At 40.9% G+C, this 26766-nt stretch overlaps 1 protein-coding gene across 1 annotated transcript in view; it reads left to right on the forward strand.

Annotated features, from left to right (window-relative positions):
- The window catches only part of stard8 (StAR-related lipid transfer (START) domain containing 8), a 242959-nt gene that overhangs the window by 41412 nt on the left and 174781 nt on the right, over positions 1 to 26766 (forward strand). The window contains exon 3 of the mRNA XM_048605224.1: positions 18461 to 18494. Within this exon, the coding sequence (XP_048461181.1) occupies positions 18461 to 18494 (34 nt within the window). The remainder of the gene's footprint in view (positions 1 to 18460; positions 18495 to 26766) is intronic.

Genomic DNA, 26766 nt, shown 5'->3' on the forward strand with positions numbered 1-26766 from the left:
ATGCTGCTTGGCCTGCTGTGTTCATCCAGCCCTGCACCTTGTTGTCACTGTAAGAGAAGAGGCAGGGATGACATTACCTCTGCCACACTCCTCTGATTTCAACCACTAGGCAGCGTACAAGAGCAGCTTCTATCACCCTCATAGAACTGTCTGATTCATTCTTGCTGCTATCCATATTAACGCAACAGAGAAACAAAATCAACGTGTGGGACATGGGAATCCCTCCTCCCAGTTTGGAATTGCCATCGTAACTCTGGATCTCTTGTGTTAAAGAAATGTTTTTCAATTTCTGATTCAGGCCCACAGGATACTACAAGCAATGTACTGATAAAATCTACAGAGGAATTTCTTATGCCGTTTGAGATTAAAGCACACCCGCCTGCTTGTCTTTTCTGAACATTGGTAACATATCAAAATGGAAATAAATTCTCCTTCAGGCCTCGTATCTTGCCCATCACACTTCCGGCATACCGGCAATTATCCACCCTTATTTCTAGAGAACTGTGTAAATAGAGAACACAGAACATGGCCAGGAAAGTAATTAAAGGGATATTGCAGTCCAGAGCGATGAAATTATTTCAACATTCCTTAGATGGAACAAGTGATTTTCTTTCATTGTTCACAATTATTCTTAGGAAGTGGAAACTAAGACTTCCTGTACTCTCTACAACTGTAGCTGATATCACTGTTTCATCTGTCACTTTCCAGAGCTCTTGCTACCTAGCCTGTCACTTTGTGTTTTCTTGTCAGTCACTTCTCAGCAGCAAAAGCAGTTCTCCTTATGCTTCTCTTCAGAACTGCAGCCACTCATAATTGTCTTGCTTAAGACTCTCTCGCTGCTGTTGTCCTTGTTGCGTCTGTCATTTTTAGAAATTGTTGCTAACGATTGTCTTACTCTCTATCACGACTTTTATCAGTTTATCAGGCTCTCTCTCTCGAACAAATAACACACATTGGTTTGTTTATGAGCTCCTTGTTATAGCTGCTCAGCGTACAGTCTTGTCCAGTGTTCTCAACGATCGCTGCCATCATATTTCTCTTGCATATCACAATCTGACTGTCGCTGGTCTCCTCAGTTTTCTGGCAGCTAAAAAGATTGTTACAAATTAGTTTGTGAAATTCAGAGTTTTTTTTAGGTTTAATAGTTGTTTGACTATTATGAACATTTCTGCCCTTCCTGCAACCTATCCCATTTGGTTTAATATTGCAAATTAATTATGGCCAGAAATATTACAATATTTGTTTAAATTGGCTCAACATTTGAATTTAGTTTTAACTCCACAATTCCTGCAGTACAGAGCTAATAATATACACTGAGATCTACAAACTGAAGGCTAATTGTATTATAATTAAATCCACTCCACAGCTTCTTCCGGCTTACATTTTGTTAAAAATTTCTTGTCCTATAGCAATTTATGGTTTGGTGGTCTATTGCCAGTGAAAATGTTTCTAAATAAACAGGCGATTAAAATATCATGGCACCTTGATTCTTCCACTAACATTTGTCAGATTTAGTTACCTCAGTGTGTTATAATGAATTTAAAAAGAAAAGATTTAAAGAGTTTCTTGGATAGTCTCAATTTCTCCAGCACTTTTCAGCCAATCATGTACCTTAGAAGTGGAGTCAGTATGTGTCATACATTGGCCTTGTAAAACTGCCACAGTTCGGAATGACAATTTTCACTGATAACTCCTCCAAAACATTTTGTTTCCTTAAAATAAATAAATAATATAACCATACATCTTGTCATTTGGAGAATTGGATTCAAACAGTTGCACCTGGGAATACGGGTGGTCTGCTGTGTGGAATGAATTATCAAATATCCTTTTATGATAGAGTGCAGATATTTTTATTTCTTCGTCATGTTGCTAGGGAATGGTTAAAAGTTAGCTGAACTGTGTCTATCCTCATAAACATTGTTACCCTCTGAAATACTGCTGAGGGCTGTCCCTATTGCACAACTGGGATGGAGTGCTGGCCATGAATTATTACAAGTTCATTTCACAAGTTCATTTCACCATGATTAAGTGCATAATGTGCTTAATTTATGAGATCCCCTCCACTGAGCCTGCTTTGCATATTTATATGAGCAAGTAGAAATACAATAATTAAAAAAACATAGAATATCATTCATAAAATAATCCCTGTCTGACTGTGACAAAGACAAACTATCCCTTCTCATCCTCCCTTAATCAGCATGCAGCCTGTGACACCATTGATCATACCATTCTACTCCAATGTCTAGCCTCTGTTATCCAGCTGTGTTGGACTGCATTTGCTTGGCTCAATTCTTATCTGTCTGATCATAGCCAGAGAATTGCTTCTCTTTTCTTTCTTGCATAGTTACTTCTGATGTACTGCAAGGTTCAATCCTTGAAACTTCCCCCCACCCCTGTCATATCTCATCCGCAGACTACTTTTCAGGGATATCGTCTGAAAACAGAGTGGAAACTATAAATTGTTCATTGATGACACCCACCTCTAAGTCTTTCAACTCCTTAAGTTATCAGATCCTTTATCCTACTGAATGAGCAGAAGTTTCCTGCATTAACTATCGGGAAGACTGAAGCCAAAGCCTTCTGTCCCTTCTACACACTCCATTCACTTGCCACCAATTCCGTTTCCCTCCTTGGCAATTATTTGAGTCTGAATCAGATTATTTGCAACCCGTGTCATATTTGACTCTGATTAAGCTTCCAGGCTCCTGTGTACACCATCGCTAAGACCAACTATTTCCACCTCTGTACATCACCTGTCTTTTCCCAGCCTCAACTACGCTGCTGAAGCTGAAACCTCATCCATGCCTTTATTAGTACTAGTTAGGACTATTCTATTGCTGTCTAGTCCCACCTCCCATTGTCTACACTCCATAAACCTAAAGTAATCCAAATTCAGTCATCTGTTTTCCAACTCATACCAAGTGCATAAATCGCTCCTGTGCTCCCAGTTAAACAAGGCCTCAAATTTTGAAATTCTCTTTTTTTCAAATGCCTCCATGTCCCACCCCTTCCATACCTGTAATGTCCTCTGATCTAGCATCATTATCATTTGATTCACCATTGTTGGCCATGCCTACTGCTGCCTAGGCCCTAGGTTCTGGGATGTGATACTGATGATCACAGATGACTTGCGCATTGACTGAATAGAATGTTTTTCTATTGATGGCATGTGCTGTGTTATGCCATGGTGCTCTTAAAGCAAGTGTGTACAGTTCGTAGTACCCTGCACCCTGGAGAAGCCATCTATGTTGGTATGGCTTGTTGCCCTCCCTAAACCTCTTTGCCTCTATTTCCTTCTTTAAGACACACCTTAAAATCTACCTGTTTGACCAAAAGTTTGGTTATCAGACTCAATCCCTCCATACACAACAACTGAGTTCTGAGGAATGGTCTGACTTAACTCTGCAGTTCTTTCAGTTTTCTTCAATCTCTCCGTATGTGGCTTAAAGTTGTATTTTATTTAATAAAGCTTTTGTGAAGTGCTTTGGGATGTTTAATTATGTCGAAGGCACTATATGAGGACAAGTTGTTATTTTGGAGATTATGGAAGTTGTGAGCATCTGTTGTGCAAAGTGAAATGGTAGTAATCAGATAAATACTCAGTGGCAATATCAATTACACAACACTATTAATAGAATCACAAATCTACAAGCTTTACTTCTTGTACAGAATACTGCCAGTAAAAAGCAGAGGTGGTCAGGCTCTGGTTTGGAGTGTAGTCCTGTTTTGTAGGTCCCCAACCTAGGGGCCTATGGTCGAGAGTTGGTCCTAGTTTCTCACTGTCACTATGCTAGTTCCTTCCTGTTTTTTAAATCAGATCCTTATTTCATACTCTGTACATGTCTCTGGTCATGTGCTCTTTACTAACTCTGTGGATAATTTGGCCAAGCTACTTCCAGATCTAATCACGTGCCTGTCTCTCGGATTATAATAGGTTATGTTGTTTTGTATGGTTGTAGATGTAACCTTGTCTTCTTGTTTCTGTCTGTGCAGCTGTTCCTTATGCTAGTCTATCACCACTAACCTCTTGCTATTCCTACTGCATGCTTGTTAATTTGGTCAATCTAGAGCTATATTTTCATACTACTACCTCATAGTGTATACTATGAAATTGTGGGCATGTGTGCATTTTAGTGGACAAAATGATCTGGAACTTGCCTGTGATGTCCCAATGAACTCCCCCTGGATGGAGAAGAGTTTCAGAGAATTAGCCAGTAGCAGCTCACAAGTGGAGAAAGGAAGGAAGAAAGAGAAGGAGAGAGAAGCTGTTAGAAGATGGAAAAGGAAACACAGAAACAAGGAGGGGGACGAGCCAGACAGAAGGGCAAAGAGGCATACAGACTGAGAAAAGGAAGGAACTAGGAAAGGTGAAGAGGAGAAATAAGCATTCTAGTGAAAGAAAATGGGAGGAGAGGGGGACAAAAATGCAGAAGAAAGAATGGAGGAGAAGATGGAGGGAGAAAAGGGAGGCACAGGAAAAGTGAAGGAAGGAAGAGATATTTCTTGTCATGATGTTGTCTTACAGCTTTATAATCAAAGTTCTTGGGGAGAAAAAAACTCCAGCCCCCAGGTTCCAGACCTTGAGTGCTGCGTTTGAGGGAACTGTGTGGGTGATACATTCAGACACCTGCTGGTAGGTTAATCAGCGTTTGGTTCCAGTAGTGACTCAGAAGAATGTCCCAGCAAGGTTATGACTGTTTACTGCTCTCCGACTGCACCATTGTACATCATGCCAATCTGTTGTCCTCCTACAAATCGGTCATATTTCTCAGTATTCTGTTTATCACTTCTGCCATGACTACTATTCAATGGCTTTTTTTAGAAAGTGCATGTGCAGATGAATGTCAGATAACACTTGTATCAGACTTGGCTGCTCTATTTCTCGTATTTACTGAGTCTGCTAATATTTTCTATTTAGCACTAAGGTGAAAAATGATCTATTGAGAAGTTGACCAGAACATTTATGCATTCACATAAAGAATATGCATTTCTTGAAGAGGAAAAATAACTGGATTGGTGATGAGATGGAAGAAGCAAACGAAACAGAGACATTGAGCAAGCTGTTTTTAAAGAATTGGGTTGTTACCTCACTCAATAATTCTCATTGCTGCTCATTGACAGTCAATTTCTTCAGAGCTTGGCTTGTGGTTCTCTGACCATTTTGATGGTGACCTGCTGATCAGACATTGACATCTTCACAACATTTTAAATATCTCTTGTTTGAAATCCTCAGGAGTTAGCAGTAGCTGTTGAAAATAGCCATTGACGCATATTTTTGAGCAAGATGACCTAAAATAACACAACAATCTAATGAAGGTGACACTGGTTCACGTTTGTACAGGACATTTCACAGGACAAAATGATTCAATGATTCAGTTTTCTAAAAAAAATCTCTGCTTACACACACAGAGGAGAAAAGTAAAAGAATGCAATTTACCTCTCTCTCTGTCTATAACGGAAACTGGGGACTCATTCAAGGTTGACTATAAAAAAGCAGAGACCAGTGGATTTCCTATGCAGGTTAATTGATAGTAAGGGAAAGGCACCACATAACAAAGAGCCGCATAGCAGGGCAATAGAAACTAAACAGCTCAGATGAGCCAAGGTGTCCCAGAAGATATGGGACAAGATAGGGACCGACCCATTCCTGCAGAAACTGAATTTGGGGAAATTGTTACCACAGAAGTAAGATCATTCCACATTTGAAGGGAAACCAGAGAGGTTTCCAATTAGCCCAATGGCTGCTCAGAAAGCTGCCTTCCCCTGATTTAAGAAGGAAGAGCCTGTGTCTGGATGTGTGGCAAGTCTGGCTTACTGAAAGCTTTCCACATTTAGAGGGAGACCTGGTAAGTTCCCAGACAGACGCCAAAGTTAGTGAAGGACTTGCCTTACCCCAATTTACAAGCCATAAGCCTGCACCACTGCTGGATGAATGGGAGAACTGGCCATCCAAAACCTATTTTCTAAATTTAGAGGGATACCAGGAATTCTCCCAAACAGATACACAGGTGTTGGTGGAGCCGCCTCTGCTAGTTTTAAGGAGACAAGCCCGAACCCCTGCTAGACGATTCACTGTCAGTAGCGGTGCTGCCAAACCAATTCAGATGGTGAATATTGAATTCTTCCACCCGATGTATGTTCTGGGTCCTTGCCACCCTAGTGTTACCTTCAAATGGTGCTCAACATGGAGGAGAGCTGATTTATCAGCTGGAATGTGCAGGTTGTGGTGGGAGATTTCCTTGCTCATGTCTGACCTGATGCCATGAGGTCTCATGGGGTCTAGAGGCAAAGCTGAGGACTCTCAGGAGAACTCCCCTCCCCCATGCCTATACCACTGTGTCATCACCTCTTGTGGACTGGTCAAGTCAGGAATACAGGACATCCCAGGGATAGTGATTGTTGCGTCTGCAACATTACCTGTAAATTATGATTCTGTAAGAATGACTATCTCAGATTGTTACTTGACTAGTCTGTGGGACAGCTCTCCCAATTTTGGCACAAATTCCAGATGTCAGTGAGAATGAATTTTGCAGAGTCGACAGGGCTATGTGTGCCATTGTCATTTGGTGATGTCAGCTGGTCTGTCCTGTTTCATTCTTTTTATCAGTGGCTTGTGAGATGTCAAAAAAGGTGTTTAAGAGACAACTACATTGCTGTGCTTCTGGAGTCACACCTAGGCCAGACCAGGTGAGGACTGCAGATTTTTCTTCCCTAAAAGATGTTAGTGAACCAGATGAGTTTTTATGACACAAAAACAAGACGACAATCTGTGGTGCTGGAGATCTGAAACAAAAACACAAAGTGCTGGAGAAACTCAACAGATGTGGCAGCATCTGTGGAGAAAAAAATAGAGTTAGTGTTTTGAATCCAGTGACCCTTTGAGTTTTTACAACAACTGACAATGGTTTCATGGCTATTATTGGACAAACCTGTTTTTGATCAAAGAGGTTGTGAGTAATAACAGTAAGAAGTGACCAGGGACATGTCACTGTGGCCTGGTGCAGGTACTGAGGGACACTGTTCAGGCCCAGGCTGATGTTCATCACCAGTTGCCAGTGTGAGCCCTGCAGCATCAGCTATTAGTCTAGGTCCCCAAATTGAAGAAATCTTCTCGATTAGGAACTGACCTTCTGACAGCGAGAACCTCTCCTAGTTCTGTGAACGTGTTACCACTCTAACAAGGAAGAGGTCTGGCCACTTCCTGTGTGCTGTGTTTTCTTGGGTCGTGCTTTATTGTTATGCTGAGCAGGGAGGAAGGCAGTGGGCTGGGCTTTGTCTAGGGTAGAAATAGAAACAACCTTGTTACGTGTTTTCTGATACCAAAATTATTTTTAGCGCATTTTCATTTAATCACCATTTTCCCAGAAGACATTAAGCATGCTGTACATAGAATTATAGAGATTATGCAGCACAGAAACAGGCCAATGTTTCAACCAGTCCATGCTGGTGTTTATGCTCCATATGAACCTCCTATCCTTCATCATCTATCATTATCAACACAACCCTTCATTTCTTTCTCTCTCATCTGCTTATCTAGTTTCCTCTTACATGGATCTATACTCTTCATCTCAATGTTTCACAGTACCTCAACTTTCTAGGTTTAAAATTTTTCCTCTGATTGTTCATTTGATTTCTTGCTGGCTATGTCTTAAATCAATGATCTCTTGTTTTGCTCTGCCCCACAAGTGGAAATATTCTCTCTGCATCCACTTTATCAAAATCTTTCATAATTTCAAAATGACTGTTAAGTCACTGGTGCCGCTCGGCCTTTTCTTTATAAGAGAAAAGACAACCAGCCTCTTCATCGTTTTCTGGTAGACATAGCCTCATAGATCACCTTTGCACTGCATTTATTAGACTGTCAGAGAACATTTCACATTGCAAGTCGTATATTTACATAAATTACAAATTTTATTCTTTTCTCTGGAATGTTAAGAATGACAGAGTTAAGTTTCGAGAAGAGCCATGAAGGAAGCTTGCCCATATCATTTACCTATGTGGAGATCAAGACTGGTCCCCATATTGGTCCAGAAGGAACCCAATGGCTACATCTTGCCAATTTGTGGAACATGCATTTATTCCTGAGGAGAATATTTTCATTTGGCACAGACCTTTACCCAATGATAGTGCACATTGAGGAATAATAGATGTTATTTTGTTTCCATGCTTTCTCTCTTTCATCTAACCCTCTTTTCATGCTGCCATTTTGACTTTGCCACCATCAGCTTTCATTCTCATAAAAATTTCATAATATAGTTCAAATCTCTGATTTGATAAATGTTATTTACTCATAAGGGTAGCTTTCCTGTTTGCATGTGCATCTTTGGGGAACACAAAAGTAAACAAGAACAGGAGCAGACCTTTTGGCCACGCTAACACATTTTGGGAAATTAATGCCTACTGGATACCCTTCATTTATAAGCTGAGTAACTTCTTAAAAAATAATCAGTTAACTTAATGACTGGAGAAGGTGAAGGTAACTCTTTGCTCTGCATGTAATCTGTGCTGAGATTTGTTGGGAGCTACTTCTGAATTCTCCCATGCTTCTATACCTTTCCTGTGTCACATTGTTATCAATCTAATGTACAACTGAAATAATTTTATGAGATAACAAGGTGTAGAGCTGGATGAACACAGCAGGCCAAGCAGCATCAGAGGAGCAGGAAAGCTGATGTTTCGGGCCTAGACTCTTCTTCAGAAATGCTGTGTACATCCAGATCTATACCTTGTTATCTCAGATTCTCCAGCATCTGCAGCTCCTACTATGTCTGAAATAATTTTATGTTAGTTAACCTCTCAACCCCATGTCGTACCTGACCTCGCAACATTTGAGGTGGGTTTTGGAATGAACCTGTCACAGAAATTGTCAGTGATAATTGAAAGAGTCACATTTTAGCGAGGTCAGAATCGATAGAAAGATAAAGGCACAGCAGAATGCAAAGAAACTTGGTTCAGCATAGAGGGTAAGAATTGAAGAAAGGAACTAGAATAATGAAGTAGCTTTAAATTGTTTGAAATCTTAAGTTGCTTTTAAAATTTTAAAGTTTTTTTCTCATAAATTTGATTGAACCAACAAGTAGATGTATGACAGTGTACCACAGACCTGTCGGAAGCACCTCCTGCTCTGTGTGGGAATTCCAGGATCCAAGATAATCACACGTACAGGGCATGTTGTCAGTTCAAACTCTAGATTTTGGCACTTGAACAGAAGCTGTTGTTGCTCTGGTGCATCTACAAATGGAAAGCTTCATGCATTTTACATTTCCAGAGATTTTCACCCAGTAGTTTAGGATGTACAGACAGATAAGGAATGGGTGACTGCTATCCAGTCCAGCAAGTCAGAGGATGTAGTGCAGAGCTCCCTCTGTGCATCTCACTTTCTAACTGGTATTCACTCCTGAGCACTGGTAAGGGCAATGACACCCCTGGACAGTGCAATTAGAGCTTAGTTCATGCCACCATGGAAGGCTCACCTGTACTGTGGATAGGAGGAAAGTTGGGAAAAAAATAACAATGTGAAATGATATAGTTAGGGTAACAGACAAATGTTTTTGCGGCCATGGGTACAATTTCCGGGTGGTATGTTGCTTCAGGCAAGAAGGTCAAGGTTGTCACTGAAGTGGCCATTGATTGCAGAGTTGGTTTGAGAGCAGGTGGATCGGGGAGATCATGGTCATGGCTACATTGGTCCCAATGATCCAGGTAGAAGGATGAGTGAGGTCCTGCAAGCAGTTTTTAGGGAACTAATAAAGAAACTAGGAAGTATAACTGCAAAGGTTGTAATCTCTAGATTACTTTTGAGGCTACACACTAATGAGTATAGAGCTAGATAGCTCAAGTAAATGAATGCATGGCTGAAGATATGGTGCATGAGAGTGGACTTCAGATTTTTTGCACATAGGGTCGGTGGTTGGATTAGAAGGTTTCACCATAACAGAGCTAGGATCAGTGTCCTCATAGGCTATTATTGTTAGAAAGGGTATAAACTAACTTGACAGGGCGATTAGGAATTGGGATTTAGCATTAAGAAGGAGAAATAAGGTGCACAAAAGATTGTAGACAGATAGAATTACAGCAAGAAATATTTTGCCCCACAAAATACCTTACTAGCAGGGAATGAAATAAACTCTAAATAAGTTTCACAGTGGATGGTACATTACGAATGCAAATAATCATCAGGGAATCTAATGCTGTGGCAATAACAAACACAGGGCAGGCCTGAGTTTAAAACATTCCTGAATATAAGTTATTCAGGTATGATAGGGAGGGAAAGAAAAGAGAAGAGATGACAGTATTATTTAAGGGATATATTATAGTGCTGCAGAGAGAGAATATCCTAGAGGTGTCAAGGACAGAAACTTGGTTAGAGGCGAGGAACAAAAGGGCTACCACTTCAATACTGGAGACATACTATAGGTCACCAACAAAGAGGAAAAAGAATTTAAAAATGTAGTGAAATTAGAGAAGTGCAACAACTATGGAGAAATGGTAACAGTTATCTTATTCTAAAGTTGAATAGTAATAGTGTGAAGGGTATGATGGGAAAATGTTTCTGGTACATTCAGGAGAAATTTCCTCATCAGTTTGTTTCTGGCCCAGGTATGATCCTGAGAAATCAGTGAGTCAAGAGATCAAGTGTCAGTGGGAGGAAAATTTAGGGGACAATAATCTTGGTATTACAATTTTATTTTTGAGAAAGGACGAGGAGCAATCTAGCACCAAAACACAAATCATCAATAGGAACATAGAAACTAGGAGCAACAGTAGGCCATTCAGCCCTTTGAGTCTGCTCCACCATTCAATGTTATCAGGGCTGGTCTTCTTTCTCAATATCATTTTCCTGTTCTCTCCCCACACCCCTTGATGCCTTTAATATTTAAAAATGTATCTTCTTTTCAATATATTCAGTAAATCGGTCTCCACAGCCTTCTGTGGAAGCGAATTTCATAGGTTCGCTATCCTTTGAATGAAGAAATCTTTTCTCATTTCATTTCTAAATGGTCTACCCCATATCCTGTGATTGTGATGCCTGGTTTTAGATTCTCAAATTTTTTTAGCACAATCAGCCTTTTAGTGAAAGATGAAATAGTTGAGACATTGGATGGGCTAAAAATTGATAAACTGAATGTAACAAAAAGGCTGATTGTGCTAAAAAAAGATGTCATTTACGCATGTTGAAGCAAATAAGTGTGGGAATTGAAGAGGTATTATGAACGTGAGGGGGACATCTGAAACTTATAGAATGCTGAAAGGCCTGGATAGAGTAGACATGGAGAAGATGTCTCCATTATTAGGAGAGATGAGGATCTGAGGGCATAGCCTCAGAGTGAAGAAATAACCCTTTAGAACTGAGAAGAGGAATTTCTTCAGCCAGAGAGTAGTGAAACTGTGGAACTCATTGCGTCTGTGAAGTCTGTGAAGTCTGCGAAGACTGTGTCATTGAGCGTATTTAAGACAGAGATAGATAGGTTATTGATTAATAAGGGGATCAAGAGTTATAGGAAGAAGGCAAGAGAATGGTGTCGAGAAACATATCAACCATAGATGAATGTTGGAGCAGGCTCAATGGGCTGAATGGCCTAATTCTGCTCCTATATCTTATGGTCTGATGGTATTGTGGAGGTATTTTGCAGCCCTGTGGTCCTCTGGGACTATGGCGACTTTACTTACCTTTCAGTTTTCCTTATTTGTAAGGTGGTGCCGAGGGGCTGGGAAATTGCAATTGTTGCCCCCTTGTTCAATAAGGGGTGCAAGAGTGAGCCCAGCAAATATAAATTAGTTTACCTTGGAAGTGGGAAAGCTTTCAGAAATAACAATTCAAGGTAACATTAACTGTCACTTGGACATGTATGGATTAATGAAGAAAACACAGTATTGATTTGTTAAAGGTAAATTACATTTGACCAACTTGATTTAAGTTTAATGATGAGGACACAGAAAGGATTATATGAACAGAAAGTGCTGCAGAAACTTAGAAGGTCTGACAACAGTGATGGAGAGAGAAAGTTAATGTTTTGGGTCCAATATGACTCTTTTTCAAAGCAGACGGGGGCTAGAAAAGTGATGCAGTTTATGCTGTTGAGAAAGGAGGGAAGAGGAGCAAGTGGAACAGATAGCCACCATACTCCAGAGAAAAAGGCAAAGGCAGTGCTCATGGCAGTAGAGAAACTATTGCTGGAGAGTTGGTGCTAACTGTTGGTCTTAACAGCAGAAAATAGATCAGCTCTATTGAGAGCAAACTCAAGACAATCAAGACACAGGCTGTGAGGGCAGAAGGTGGGCATGGGAGGAGGGTTGTAATCAAAATGGACAGAGTTGATGGCCTGAAGCTGTTGAACCCAATGTTGAGTCCTGAAGGTTGTTACGTGCTCAATTGGAAAATGAGGTGTTGTTCCTGCAGCTTGGACTGGACTTTGCCGGAACACTGCAGCAAGCTCAAAATGGAAATGTTACTATGAGAGCAAGATGGTATTTTGGAAGGGCAAGCAACTGGAAAAACTTGGTCATTCTTAACCGCAGAGATGAGATGTTTCCGAAAGTATTTAACCAGTCTGTGTTGGGTCTCATGAATGTAGAACCATTGTGAGCAGTGAACACAGAAGACTAAATGAAATACAGGAAAATCCCTACTTCACTTGTAAGGTGTGTTTGGAGCCTAGGACAATGATGAGGGAGGAGGTAAAAGGGAACATGTTACACTTTCTGCAATTGCATGGAGAGGTGCCATAGTAAGGGCAAAGAGGTGTTGGTAGTGGCAGAGGTGTTGACCAGGAGGACCCAGAGGATGTTTTCTGTGCACAAGATGGACAGTAGAGGGGACAGGAAGATGTGTTTGGAGGTGGTGGATATAGTTGAAGAAGCACATTTGAATATGGAGACTAGTGAGATGGAAAGTGAGTACAAAGGGAATCCTATCATTGTTCTGCGAGGGACAGAAAAGAGTGAGAGCAGATTTATGGAAAATGGGGTGGACACAGCTAAGAGTCCTGTCCATCATTCTGGGAGGGGGAATTTCTCAGTTGAGGTAAAGGCAAGACACATAGGAATCATGATTGTGGAACGCAGCTGTAGTGATTGAAATAAGGTCTGCCAGTACCCTCATAGAATATGAGTTCCCTGATTGAGCTTGCTAATCTGGTCCAATCAGGGAGCCCTGGCTGACAGATATAAACAGGAGTGTTAGACATCCTCTTCACCCTTGTGAGCTAGCTCTGAGGGAGCTGGATCAATATCAAGGATTCTCCATGTGTAAACAAAGGGTGACTTGGTGATGGGATGCTGACCTCTGTGGAGTTATTTCTGTGGCATCACTAGAATAGATGCAAGGGAAATGGATAAACTTGGAGAATGGAATGGATTCCTCACAGAAAGCAAGGTGTGAAGAAGTATGACCAAATTCATTGCAGGAGTTGGTGGATTGTATTAAGTTTGGTTAGCAGAAGTGGAAACAGAAGTCAAGGAAGGGAAGGGAAGAGTCAATAATGGACTAGATAAAGGTAAGGGAAGGGTGGAAATTGGATGCAAAATTGATGGATTTTTCTAATTCTGGATGAGTGCAGGAAACAGCACTAATGACGCTATAGAATTTTCAGAAAAAGAGTTATGGGAAGGGTTACAATAAGACTAGAGAAAGGAATGTTCCACATACCCCACAAGGAGACAGTATAACTGGGACCATGTGCTTACTCTTACATAGGAGAAAATGAGACAATTTAAAGGAGAAATTGTTCGAAGTGAGATCAAGCTAAGCAGAGGACCCTCAGACCATCCTAATTGGTGCTGGAGGTGTCGAAGGATTGCACATCGATGTTGAAGACAGGTGGCTGTGGCCAAGAAATTGGAAATTGTGGAACTGATTTACAGTGTCAGAAGAATCATGACTGTAAGTGAGAAGAGACTGTACAAGGGGAGAAAAAATAGAATCAAGATGAGAAAAAATAAGTTCGTTGGGGCAGGAACTGGCTGAAATGATGAATCTGCCAGGGCAGTCCTGTTGGGGATTTTGCAAGGAAGGTAGGTGTGCCCACTCCATCTCCTCTCTAATATCTTGTTTGAATATGTTTCACCTCAATAGAGTTGATCTATTTTCTATTAAATGCACTTTATACTACCAGCTACTTGCCATCCTAATCTCTTCTTAACCACTCTTATTAGCACACTTTTTGCATTTTGCTCTTGGGCACTTTTACCATCTGTTTCACTTGTTCCTGCTCATCACTTTTTCAGCTCCCTCTCATCCTGAAAAAGAGTCATATTAGACTTGAAGCATGCATCCTCTTTCTCTCTGTACTCAATTTTTGCCAAACCTGCTGAATTTTTTCCAGGACTTTCTGTTTTTATTTCCAATCTCTGGCATATGCAGTACTTTGCTTTTATTATAAGAGAGGGTTAATAATGGTGATGTAGTTGTTTGAGGAAGTTCTGAGGAAAAATCAAACTGGGCTCAAACTGTTAACACTGTTTCTTTCTCCACAGATGTTGCCAGACCTGTGGAATTTCTCGAGCATTCTGTGTTTCTTTCAGATTTCCAACGTCTACAGAATTTTGCTTTGCACATGGGCGTGCAGTCTCTTATTTTAAACCCACCCTTTCCACATCCTCTCCTCTCCCTCTCCAGAGCCACAACATAGAAACATAGACAAAAGGAGCAGGAGTAGGCCATTCAATCATTTGAGTCTACTTTGTCATTCAACATGATCATGGCTGATCATCTAATTCATTATTTGCTTTCTGCCCATACCCTTTGATCCCGTTAGTCCTATGAAATACCTCTAACTCCTTCCGCAAAACATTCAATATTTTGACTTCAACCACTTTCTGTGCCAGGGAATTCCACAGGCTCACCATTCTCTGGGTGAAGAAATTTCTCATCTTCTCAGTCCTAAATGGTCTACGCCATCAGTAGGCAGCTGCTGCCAGTCTTGAGGAAGGGAATTAGTTCTCCTTGAACAGTGGTTGTGATTACCTCTCCAAATTTGGACTGCTATCCTTTCAAGATTGTAGACCTCTGATTGGACCACAGCTTCAGGTCCACCCACCTTCCTTAAGTTGATGGCAAAATTGAAAACTATCTCTTACTTGGCCAGTTTAGGGAAGATCTCCCCTTATAAGAAGAGTGAGGTCAGGACTAGGAAATTCATCATAGTCTGAGAGCAGTAGCATTATGCCTAATTCTGGGCAAAGCACTTTAGGAAGAATATGAATTATTTAAGCAAGAGCATAGAAAAAGTTTTGAGAATAGTTCTGAAGATGTAAGACTTTATTTAAGTGGATGGATTGGAGAATCTGGCATTGTTCACTTTATAAAAGCAACAATTAAAAGGAGACTGGATAGGCATGTAAAAAATCATGAAGACGTCCGACAGAGTAGGTAGAGAAACCATTCCTGTTGGTAAAAGATCAAGAACTGATTCAAGGTGATTGAAAAAATAACCCATAATGTCACCAATAATAAGTTATTTTCATGTAGCAAATGGTTAGAGCCTGAGAGAGTTGTAGAGACACATTCAGTTGTGGCTTTCAAAAAGGGGAATGGATGAGCATTTGAAGAGAGAAAACATAATGCAGGGCAATGGGGGAGTGTCAGAGGTGTGTGAGTGGCTGGGTTTCTCTTGTAGAGGGCCAGTATGGACATGACAGGCTGAATAGCCTCCTTCTGTGCTGTAACTGTTCCAGTATGCAATAATTAGTGACATGTATCTGTGGAAAAAGGTTTCAGATCATTATGCTGAATTTTTCCAAACTATAAGAAAAAGAACTTTTGACAGGGCTAATATATACATATATACATTCCAGGTTTATTTCCTTTGAGAATGCAAACATTGATGTTGAATATTTGCACTATGGAGTTCACTTCCTGCTTCACAGTGTTCTTGCTGTTTAATGGGTATGTTCATTGAGCAGGAATTCATACTGAACTGTTTATTATTATTATTTTTTGTTACTCCAATACGTAGCCTATTAAAAAATGTAGTAATGGAATCTGTGCACAGTACTCTCTCTGTCCTGGTGTTGTCCATTTTGGAGGAAATCCAGCTTTTTCCATTTTCTTGCTGTACACTGAAAGCTGGCAGTCCATGCTTTCATTTAGAAACTCAGTAATATGTCTGACCTGAATAGAAGTGGAGTAGAGAAAAAATCATATATTGAAACATTACAGTTTGAGTAATTCATTCGCTGAGATTACATTGAATATCCTAGTGTGCAAACATGTAAAGAACAAAGCGAGAGCTGGATAAGCACTCACTTCATTAATTTAATCAAAGTTCCTGACTCCATCATTAACTAAGTTACGTCATTCCTCTCTATAAGGGCCATTACTTCTTGCAATTTTGATGCATAGCCTGAATCTTCTGGTGGCTGAGCAAACTAATGCATAGCAGATGTAATGCTAAATTCATATAATAAAATTGCCAAGTCATGCTCTTGAGAATTAGGTGATTAAAGTTATGGCAACACTTGGTGCATTAGAAATAGTCCAGAGTGTTTTGTCAAGTGTTAAAGTGAGGAGGTACACTCTTAAAACATGTGAGAGTAGAAAGTATGGTATATTACTGTAATATTACAGAGACAAATAGAAGGATAAAGATGTTATGACATGGAGATAGGGCATTCATTCCAACCTGTCCATACCAGTGTTGACCATCCTTGTGAACAATAGTCAAATCCCATTTAGACATTTAAGTATCATATCACTTTATCCCCTTTTCCTTTCTCTACCAGTTTAATCTATTCTTGAATGTAAATGTGCTTTTTATGTCCGAATCACTAAACATGGAAATGAATTGCATTGTCTGGCAACTTATTTTTTACAAAAAAAACTTACTTTGTTCTAAAATTTGATATTTCATCTTGTTTTTCTGGCGCTGGAAAGCATCAACTTCTAACTATATCATTATGATAAACAGTTCTATGACATCTCCCCATAATCTCTCAAGTTTTCCAAATTTGTGTCACTTCACACCAGTTAAGATCAAAATCAATCACCATTACATTTCCTTTAAACTCTCAATACCTTTCCTTCTTTGCTTATGGCCTTCCACTTGCTGAGTACCTCCGCAGTTATGGATCAGCTGAACCACTTGATCACTTCTTTCAGCCCATTTGTAAAGCCTTTACTCTGTCACCACCTGATCATTCTCCCTAGCATAAGCCTAAGGTTTGCAATCTCCAATTCCAAGGCTTGCAGACTGAGCATACCTGGCTCACAACTGGTTCAGCCAAAGCAGGCCTCACTCCCAAAACTGACTACAAGTCTACAAGTATTCTGAAAGGAAAGATAACGCTCACTGTTTTCTTAACAACCAACCAGTTTTTCTGCTCCCTCCATCCTGACCTCCAACAAGAGTTGTGTTGAGTGTTACATTGAGCTGTGAGGTAAAGTGCTGCCACTAATCTTCCTGCCTAGTTCATTGTAAGCTACCTGTTCAGACATGTCATGCCACACCTCTGTACCAGGTGCAACTTGACCCAGAGGTTCTGTCTCAGAGGGAGGGACACTATCACTGCTACACAAGACTGTGATCCAAAGTGAGAATCATACCCCTTAACAAATAAACATACTGTGATTTAAATAGGTTGCAACTAAATGTCTTATCCCTGTTAATAAAGACCAGACGTTTGCAGATATTTTCTAATTAACTTATTCGAGATGTTATTGCACACCTTTGGAGCAGGTGGGACTTGAACCCAGGCTTCCTGGCAGATGCGGCGACACTATCACTGCATTATAAGAGCCCCAAATTCTCTTTCCACAGTGTATGCGGAACAATCTAAATACCAGTAGTAGAGGAAAAACCACTAGTCTTTTCAAGGAGAACTTCCCGTCAGACACAATAAGAGGAGGTTTATTGCACAAAAGCGATGGATACAATTAGTTGACTAATTGGCTCATTACATTGACTTAAGACTATCAAGAGCCAGGTATATCGATTCTGATCCCATCAGGATCTTGTACAACACTGCCTGATTTATCACCCAAAGACTGTGTGACATCTTCAGATTGGGTAGAACTGAGTGTTAAAAATGCATTAATTCTTCATTATTACTGAATCCTTATTCAAGAATGGACTTTTTAAGTCACTATGATCGAGACACCAGTTCAGCTGTTTCCCCCCTTCCCCATGTCCACCAACAACACACTCAACAGTTTTTCACCTATTCCAATTGGCTTTCTGTGGTCTCTCTTCTGTTCCCTCATGCTTTTTCCGAGCTTTCATTATCCACGAGATCCACCTCCTGCTCCCTTCACCACTCACATTATTCTTGATACCATCCAACACCCATGGTGACTGATAATGTAAATGATACTCTCTTCTTGGGTCTTTCTCAAAGTTGCAATGGCTGATGTATCATATACCATAACGTTGAAACATGGGATAGTCACCCCATCCTCAACATAGGTTCATTTTATATTTGATATCACCTCAATGCTTTATCCATTTCATTTCTTCTTTTTTAGATGCTGCCATGGATGACAGATAGATTTTTATCTGGTAAGGATTTTTCAACAGTTATTATACATTTTGTATCATTAAAGTGCATGAAAATAGCCTACTGTGTTACTGATGAACTGTGAACATGCCAACATGCCAGAGAGATTCATATAGGTTGGTGACACTTCTTCATGGCATTAGTGAGATCTTTTTGATACTGATGAGTTGCTTATAGGCAACAGTGTTCAATGATTCCATGCATTGTACTTTTGAATGAGTGGTTGCATTGTGTCTCAGTTTGCCGATGACATGAAGGTTGGTGGAATTGTGGACAGCGTGGAGGGCTGTTCTAGGTTGCAATGGGACATTGACAGGATGCAGAGCTGGGTGAAGAAATGGCAGATGGAATTCAACCCGGAAAAGTATGAAGTGATTCATTTTGGAAGGTCGAATTTGAATGCAGAATACGGGGTTAATAGCAGGATTCTTGGCAGTGTGGAGGAACTGAGGGATCTTGGGGTCCATGTCCATAGATCCCTCAAAGTTGCTGCCCAAGTTGATAGGGTTGTTAAGAAGGCGTATGGTGTGTTGGCTTTCATTGGCAGGGGGATTGAGTTTAATAGCCGTGAAGTTATACTGCAGCTGTATAAAACCCTGGTTAGGCCACACTTGGAATATTGTGTTCAGTTCTAGTCGCCTCATTATAGGAAGGATGTGGAAGCTTTAGAGAAGGTGCAGAGGAGATTTACCAGGACGCTGCGTGGAATGAGGGCAGGTCTTATGATGAAAGGTTGAGGGAGCTAGGGCTTTTCTCATTGGAGCGAAGAAGGATGAGAGGTGACTTGATAGACGTGTACTAGATGATGAGAGACATAGATAGAGTGGATAGCCAGAGACTTTTTCCCAGCGCGGAAATGACTATTACGAGGGGGCATAATTTTAAGGTGATTGGAGGAAGGTGTAGGGGAGATGTCAGAGGTAGGTTCTTCACACAGAGAGTGGTGGGTGCGTGGAATGCGCTGCCGGCAGTGGCAGTGGAGTCAGATACATTAGGGACAGTTAAGTGACTCTTGGACAGGCACATGGAGGATAGTAAAATGAAGGGTATGCAGGTTAGTTTGATCTTAGCAGGATAATAGGTCAGCAAACATCGTGAGCTGAAGGGCCTGTACTGTGCTGTACTGTTCTATGTTTTATGTTCTATGTTCTATGTTCAGCACCATCAGAGAAACACGTCTAAATTAGCCAGTCACTACATATTGCTTGGTCATGAATCTTAAATTCTGAGAAATTTATAAAGCAAGATAGAGATGTATGGGCCAATATATCAATAGTACAATTGCCCCTGTCCTTACTCTGCCTCTTCATCTGTTGTAGATCTGAGATCTTGCTGGGTTCCATTGATACTAATGTCTCTGCCACCCAGAATCTCTCTTTTGCAGAATTTGGCATTATTACTGCACTCCTCCTTCCTGGCCTCTTCAGGTATCTCTGATTTTAATCACATCACTCTTGGTTGATGTACCTTCACTGTCAAAGCCTTAAGTTCTGGAATTTCTTGCCTAAACCTCTCTGCCCTTTTTCTTCACTTTCTTCCTGAAGATGGTCCTTAAAAACCTACTTATTTGACCAATCCTTTGGTCACTTCATCTAATAGCTCCTTATATGGCTCTGTGTCATTTTTTTTAAACATTACAACACTTGGATAAATTATATAAGTGGACTAATTAGATTCCTCAGAACAATTTCAGTTCAACATATTTATAGCTGGTGAACGTAGTGTGATTTTTCTCAGGGAAACATGATAAATACGTGTAGATGTCTTCTGTCTAGGTTCCAATCTGTTCATGTTTGGCAACGGGAGCGTGTGGTGCTGAGAGTGGGGATTGTTTCAAATGACTGGTTAGAATGACTGGTTAGAATCAAATGACTGCTAGAATTTTTGAGTTAAATAAACACTGTGACATTTAGATCTGTGGCAGACAAAGGAAGAAAAAAATTAACCAATGTTTCCTGCTCCTGGTTACTTCCTCTGATCTTAGCTGAATATAAAGTTGAAATATAGATATCTGGTGGAACACTCAGACGAAGGACTGAAATCATGGGTCCTGGGGCTGTTCCTGACTCAAGCTCAGCGGCTCCTCTACCAACCCTAGCATGGTGGGCTGCCTAGAGCCGTCAAGTACCCTTCTGTCCCATACCCTGGGGAAACCTGATGTGATGGCCCAAAAAGTAGAATATTCTGATGTCCCAGATAAGTCCAGGAAGGAAAAGCTTAATGCCCATTTAAGGACCTCATACAAGCTGCCTCAGGTAATAACATGGACCGGGCAGTCACCATTTGGGAAACCAGAAAGTAAATCCTGTTAGGGCTGTTTGCAGGTTTCTGGATGGTTCCACATTCAACCGTGTCCAATGCTTGCCCTTCATGTCGATGCTGCCGATCGCTCTATTGTATAAGATAATGGCTTTGAAGGAGTTAATGTTTCTGTCTCATTGGCTCAACCCATTCTGCATGTCATTCATTATCTGTGAGTGAAGACAAGTTCTAATCTAACTTTTGGGGGCAGCAGATTTATCTGTTCATGCTTCTGGAGGTCTCTAGTAATTATACCTGACCAACAATAGTTGTATTTATTGCTAAAATGCAATAACCTTCTTGCTATATAAGAATAAATACTTGTCAGTGATGTATTCTCTTCTTTTATTTCAAAAATACACTTTATTCATAAAAATTTTTGAAATATATACATTGACATAAAAGCAGTTTGGTTCTGCACCGTTGCATATCAAGTAAACACACAAAATGTTGGAGTTTGACTGTACACAAAACCAAAGACCTCTCTTACACCTACAGTACTAATATTTTCATTTATTTGACACACAGGGAGGGTCTGATAACTGAACGGACCCTCCTTTACCTTCAGAAGGAAGACCTCAGACCGTGGTCTTTCCCCACTGAGGCTTGGCGGCAGCTGCCCCAAGCTTTAGTGCGTCCCTGAGCACATACTCCTGGACCTTGGAATGTGTCAACTCCCTGTTCTGGAAGACCAACAAGTTTCAGGCCGACCAAAGAGTGTCTTTCACTGAGTTGATGGTCCTCCAGGTGCAGCTGATGTTTGTCTCGGTGTGTGTCCTGGGGAACACTCTGTAGAGCACAGAGTCCTGAATCCTGGAGCTGCTCGGGACGAACCTCGACACAAACCACTGCATCTTCCTCCAGACTTCCTTTGCAAAAGCACAATCCAGAGGGAGATCTGTGACAGTCTCAACTTCCCCACAGCCACTGTGGGGGCAGCATGCAGTGGTGCAGGCTGACCAGGTGTACATAAATGATTTCACAGCTAGAGCCCTTCTCACCACCAGCCAAGCGGTGTTTTGGTGCTTGTTAGAAAGTTCTGGTGAGGAGGCCTTCTGCCAAATGACTTTGACAGTCTGCTCAGGGAACCACATGACGGGATCCACCCTCTCCTTTTCCTATACGGTCTTGAGGATGCTATGTGCTGACCATTTCCTGATGGACTCGTGGTCAAAGGTGTTTTTCTTTGCAAATTTTTCTGGGACAGACAGGTGATACAGAACAGTCCAACCACTTGGAGTGTTGCGCGGCAGCGAGGCCAGTCCCATCCTTCGCAACACCAGGTACACATCGAACCTCAGTACGTAGTGACATTTGGTGTTTGTATACCGAGGGTCGATGTACAACTTGATGCAGCCGCACACAAAGGTGGCCATCAGGATGAGGACAATGTTGGGTACGTTCTTCACCCCTTATCCAAAGTTTTGTACATGGAGTCCCTGCAGACACGGTCTATCTTAGGCTTCCAGATGAAGTGGAAGATTGCTCGGGTGACTGAAACAGGATAGTTTTGGGGGATGGACCACACCCATGCTATGTACAACAACAGAGAGAGTGCCTCACACCTAATGACTAGGTTTTCACCTGCAATGGAGAGGGAGTGGTGCTCCCAAAGGACCAGTTTCTGCTTTACTTTGGCAATGGGCTCCTCCCAAGATTTTGTGCACGCCCTGGCCCCTCTGAACCATATTCCCAGCACCTTCAGGTAATCTGTCCTGACAGTGAAGGGAATGAAGGACCTGTCAGCCCAGATCCCCAAAAACATGGCCTCCCTCTTGCCTTGATTTACCCTGACACCCGAGGCTAGTTTGAACTGGTCACAGATACTCATGAGTCTGTGCGCTGACAGCGGATCCAAGCAGAAAATGGCAATGTCATCAATGTACTAGGAGGCTTTGACCTGCAGGCCTCCACTGCCTGGAATAGTCACCCCTCTCAGGCCTGCATCCTTTCCATTGTTGGAGACAGCACTAAAGATGTTGGTGTAGAGCAGTCGGATTCAATTGCCTATTCCCTCTCCAAAGCCCATTTTAAAGAGCACATCCCACATCTAGGTGTGCAATTTCCTGTCAAAGGCCTTTTCCTGGTCCAGGCTGATGAGGCAGGCGTCCACCTCTCCCCCTCCATCCTGCACGTAGGTAATCATATTCCTGAGAAGCACAAGACTCTCAGAGATTGTCCTGCCTGGTACAGCACAGGTTTGGTCAGGGTAAATCACAGATCACAGTGCAGATCTGACCTGGTTGGTGATGACCTTAGACAGAATTTTATAGTCTGTATTTAGTATTGAGATTGGCTGCTAATTTCTAATTTCCTCCCTCTTCCTCCTTCCATTTGTAGACGAGGGTGGTCCTCATGGTACCTGCCGGAAGCATACTGTCATACACCTCCAGCAGGTCCTGGCCAATCTAGTCCCACAGAGCTGAATACAACTATGGACCTAACACAAAGTTGCCTTCAAAACAACACAGTCACTACATTTCAAAATAATAGTGTGAAATGATTTGAGATTTTTCTGGAAGACTTTCTAAGGTGGTAAACAAAAAATAAATTATCTGATGATGTGATGAGAATGCTATGATGTTAGGATACCAGTATATTTGCAAACAGAAGTTATGTCCAAATCACAATTAAAGCAGGATACCAACCTAATTCATCCCATGATCTCAATTCCATCGAGTTCCTTCTCTTGCAGTAAATACCTGGTTGTGGTTGGCAAAGTAGTATTGTAACTGAATTTTATCAAACGTATAGAATTTTCTTTTTGGGACTGATGAATAATGCTGGGAGAAATGATCTTCATTTCTTGGATTTATCTTGAGGCTTTGATTGCACTACTGTTCCTGCTACAATTTGTAAATTTTATTTTAATTTAATTTTATTTTTTAATTTTAAGGTGTCACGTATCATCTTTTGAATCCCTTATTTTCACTTGCATTTCTTTTACCCTTGGTCATAAATTGTGGGACTTGCTGTTTACAATGAAAAAACACATCAACCAAACCAATGATTCCCTTTGTGGTTTGACATGGAAACCCAAGCGATTCCTCCCCTGCCCAGCAGAAAATGTGAAAAATACAGTATTACAATAATGTGTTGTCTGTCTGGAGCCTGGAATGATAAGTATTGCAGGAAGTGTATGCAGTTTCATGTAACTTTCCTTTCATTCGCGGCCTCTGGAAATGTTAGCGATGGTTTAAGAATGTTGGGTGTTACCTGGCCTCAGACTGCTGGGAAATAATTTGCAATTTTTTGACATGGACCTTACAGTTGACCAATTTGAATTGAATGCATGAGGTTCAGTAGCCCTAGAATGAAATGCTATCTGCCTGGCAGAGTTACCAAGAATTCTCCTTATTTCATTTACTTAGTTAAATGCTTACTAGGCAATTAAATTGAACAAAGTCATCCCCCAGATTTGAGAAATAAACCTATTTGTGCAGGCTCCCCTGAGTAACCCAACACAGTGAATCTCCAGATGCATGTACATTACAAAGACCCTGATTTTAATTTCCTTACCTGACATCGCGGAAACTGGGCAGAAAGGTAGTTAAAATATGGACAGAGACTGCATCCTGTTGTCCTGCTGCCTTTCTACCAGATCCAAATATTAATCTAATCTTTTCAGTAAGCAAGCAATGCACCTGCAAAGAAAGTGGAGAAATCCTGCTTAAATTATGATGACTGAGCACTGACGATGCTATCATGACCCAATGGTAACTTTAACCCATGCCCTGAATAGAGGCTGCAGGGAAAATTTCCCTATCTGTTGCACAGAATCAATATGGATTAATTGATTCAACATTGGCCCATAACTTTAAACCAAAATGGAAATGGACTTGAAAGTTCAGGTGATCTTTTGAGATCAGCCAGTATTCATGGAGCTATAAGATTCCTGAGTTAATCTTTGTGTCTGGACAAAGTGTTAAAATGCAAATGACAGGTTTGGACAATCTGGCTTCTGGAGAAGTTATTAAAATCTAGAAGACCCCTTTTTATGGTTAATGAACCAAGTTGATAGCAACCTCAATGTCACACTTGACGCAATTTTGGTGTCATATTTGACCCAACCTCAGTATAAGATTTGAATCTTAGATGAGCTTTCAACCATGTGCCTGTGCCATCACTAAGGCCACACATTTTCACCTGTAATCACTTGTCTCTGCCCCAACCTCTGCTCTTCTGCTGCTTCTTGAAACACTCATCCATGGTTTTGGTTTCTCCAGGCTTATCTGTTCTGAGGCATTCCTGAATGATCTCTCACATTCTATCCTCTTTTTAAATGTGAGGTCAGCTAAAACATTGCTTGTTTCAAATGCAGCGACTCCTCTACCCCGTGGTTGAAACCGATGCTCGGGTAAATGCATTCTTGATTTCTAAAATTCTCATCTTGTTTTCAAATCCCTCACGATCTGTTTTCGTCCAACTCTCCAGGGTATCTACATAACTTTAATACTGACCTCTTAAGCATCCCTCATTTTAATTGTTCCACCATTGGAAAACATATCTTTAGCTGCCTGGCTCCTAAGCTGTGAAATTTCCTCAGTTCTACTCTCTACCTTCTGCTCCCCTTTCTTTCTTTAAGACATGCATTTTAAAACCTATCTCTTTAAGATATTTGTCTTGAATCTTCTGTGGGATATGGTGTCATATTTTGTTTTATCATGCTTCTGTGAAGTGTCTTGAGATGTTTTTATTATGTTAAAGGTGCAATATAATTAGAAATTGGTGCAGTTTTCCTCAGGAGCCTGTTGCATAATTTGATTCAAAAACAAAAACAGAAATTGCTGGAAAACCTCAGCAAGTCTGGCAATATGTCTGGAGAGAATGCAACGTTAACATTTCACATCCAGTGTTCCTTCTTCAGAAAATGGCCACTAATTTAACAACAATGCACACTTATGTATGATTAAATCATCTGTGCATGAGCAAATCGATACTGGAAGGTCTCTGATACTAGTGATTTGGAAAGACATCAGCAAGGCAATGCAATGACAGAGGAATCTCAGTGGCCATCATTAATAGTGGAAGCTGTATACTCAGCAGCAGCGACACACACAGTGTAAAAATATATCATGTCTTTAGCGTAATTAAATGTCCCAAGATGTATCACAAGAAGACCGTGAAACAAAATGTGGCGCTGAGCTACAAAAAAAGATATTAGGGCAGGTTACCAAAGGCTTAGCTAAAAATGTATGGTTTATATATTGCCTTAAATTAAGAAAGTGAGTTAGAGAGGTATCAGATGAATATTGTAGAGTCTACAGCTAAGGCAGCTGAAGGCACAGCTACCAACAATGGAGTCATTAAGACTGTGATGGCTCCAGAAGCCAGAGATAGATGATTGCAGATACCTTGAAGGATTGTGGGGTTGGAGGTGAGTACAACAGGGAGGTCATAGAGAGATTGGAAAAGAAGATGGGAGTGTTAAAAATCAAGACATTGCTTGACCAGGAGTCAATGTTTGTCAGTCACCACAAGGTAATAGGTAAGTGGAACCAAAATAAACCTAAAGAATTGCGGATGTTGGAAATTAGGAAAAAAACCAGAAATTACTGGTAAAACTCAGCAGGTATGGCAGCATCTGTGAAGAAAAAGCAGAGTTAATGTTTCATGTCCAATGATGCTTCTTCAGAAGTGATTGTAGCTGGGAGACGGTTGGTATATATGCTGAAGGTGGGATGGGGAGAGGGGAAGGAGTAAACAATAGGTTGAGATGAACTGAAAAAAATGCTAGAAATCACAGCGGTCAGGCAGCATCCATGGAGAGACAGCAAGCTAACGTTTTCAGTCTAGATGACTCTTCATCTGCCTGATCCACTGTGATTTCCAGCATTTTTTGCTTTCGGTACAGATTCTAGCATCTGCAATAATTTGTTCCTAGGTTGAGATGAAGCCCAGAGAGGGAGAACAACAGTTGGACAGACAAAAGAAAGGATAAAGGTTAGCTTGGGGTTGCTAATTGGGACCATA

The sequence above is a fragment of the Rhincodon typus genome, chromosome 14 (assembly GCF_021869965.1).
Source record: "Rhincodon typus isolate 14 chromosome 14, sRhiTyp1.1, whole genome shotgun sequence".
Taxonomy (NCBI): domain Eukaryota; kingdom Metazoa; phylum Chordata; class Chondrichthyes; order Orectolobiformes; family Rhincodontidae; genus Rhincodon; species Rhincodon typus.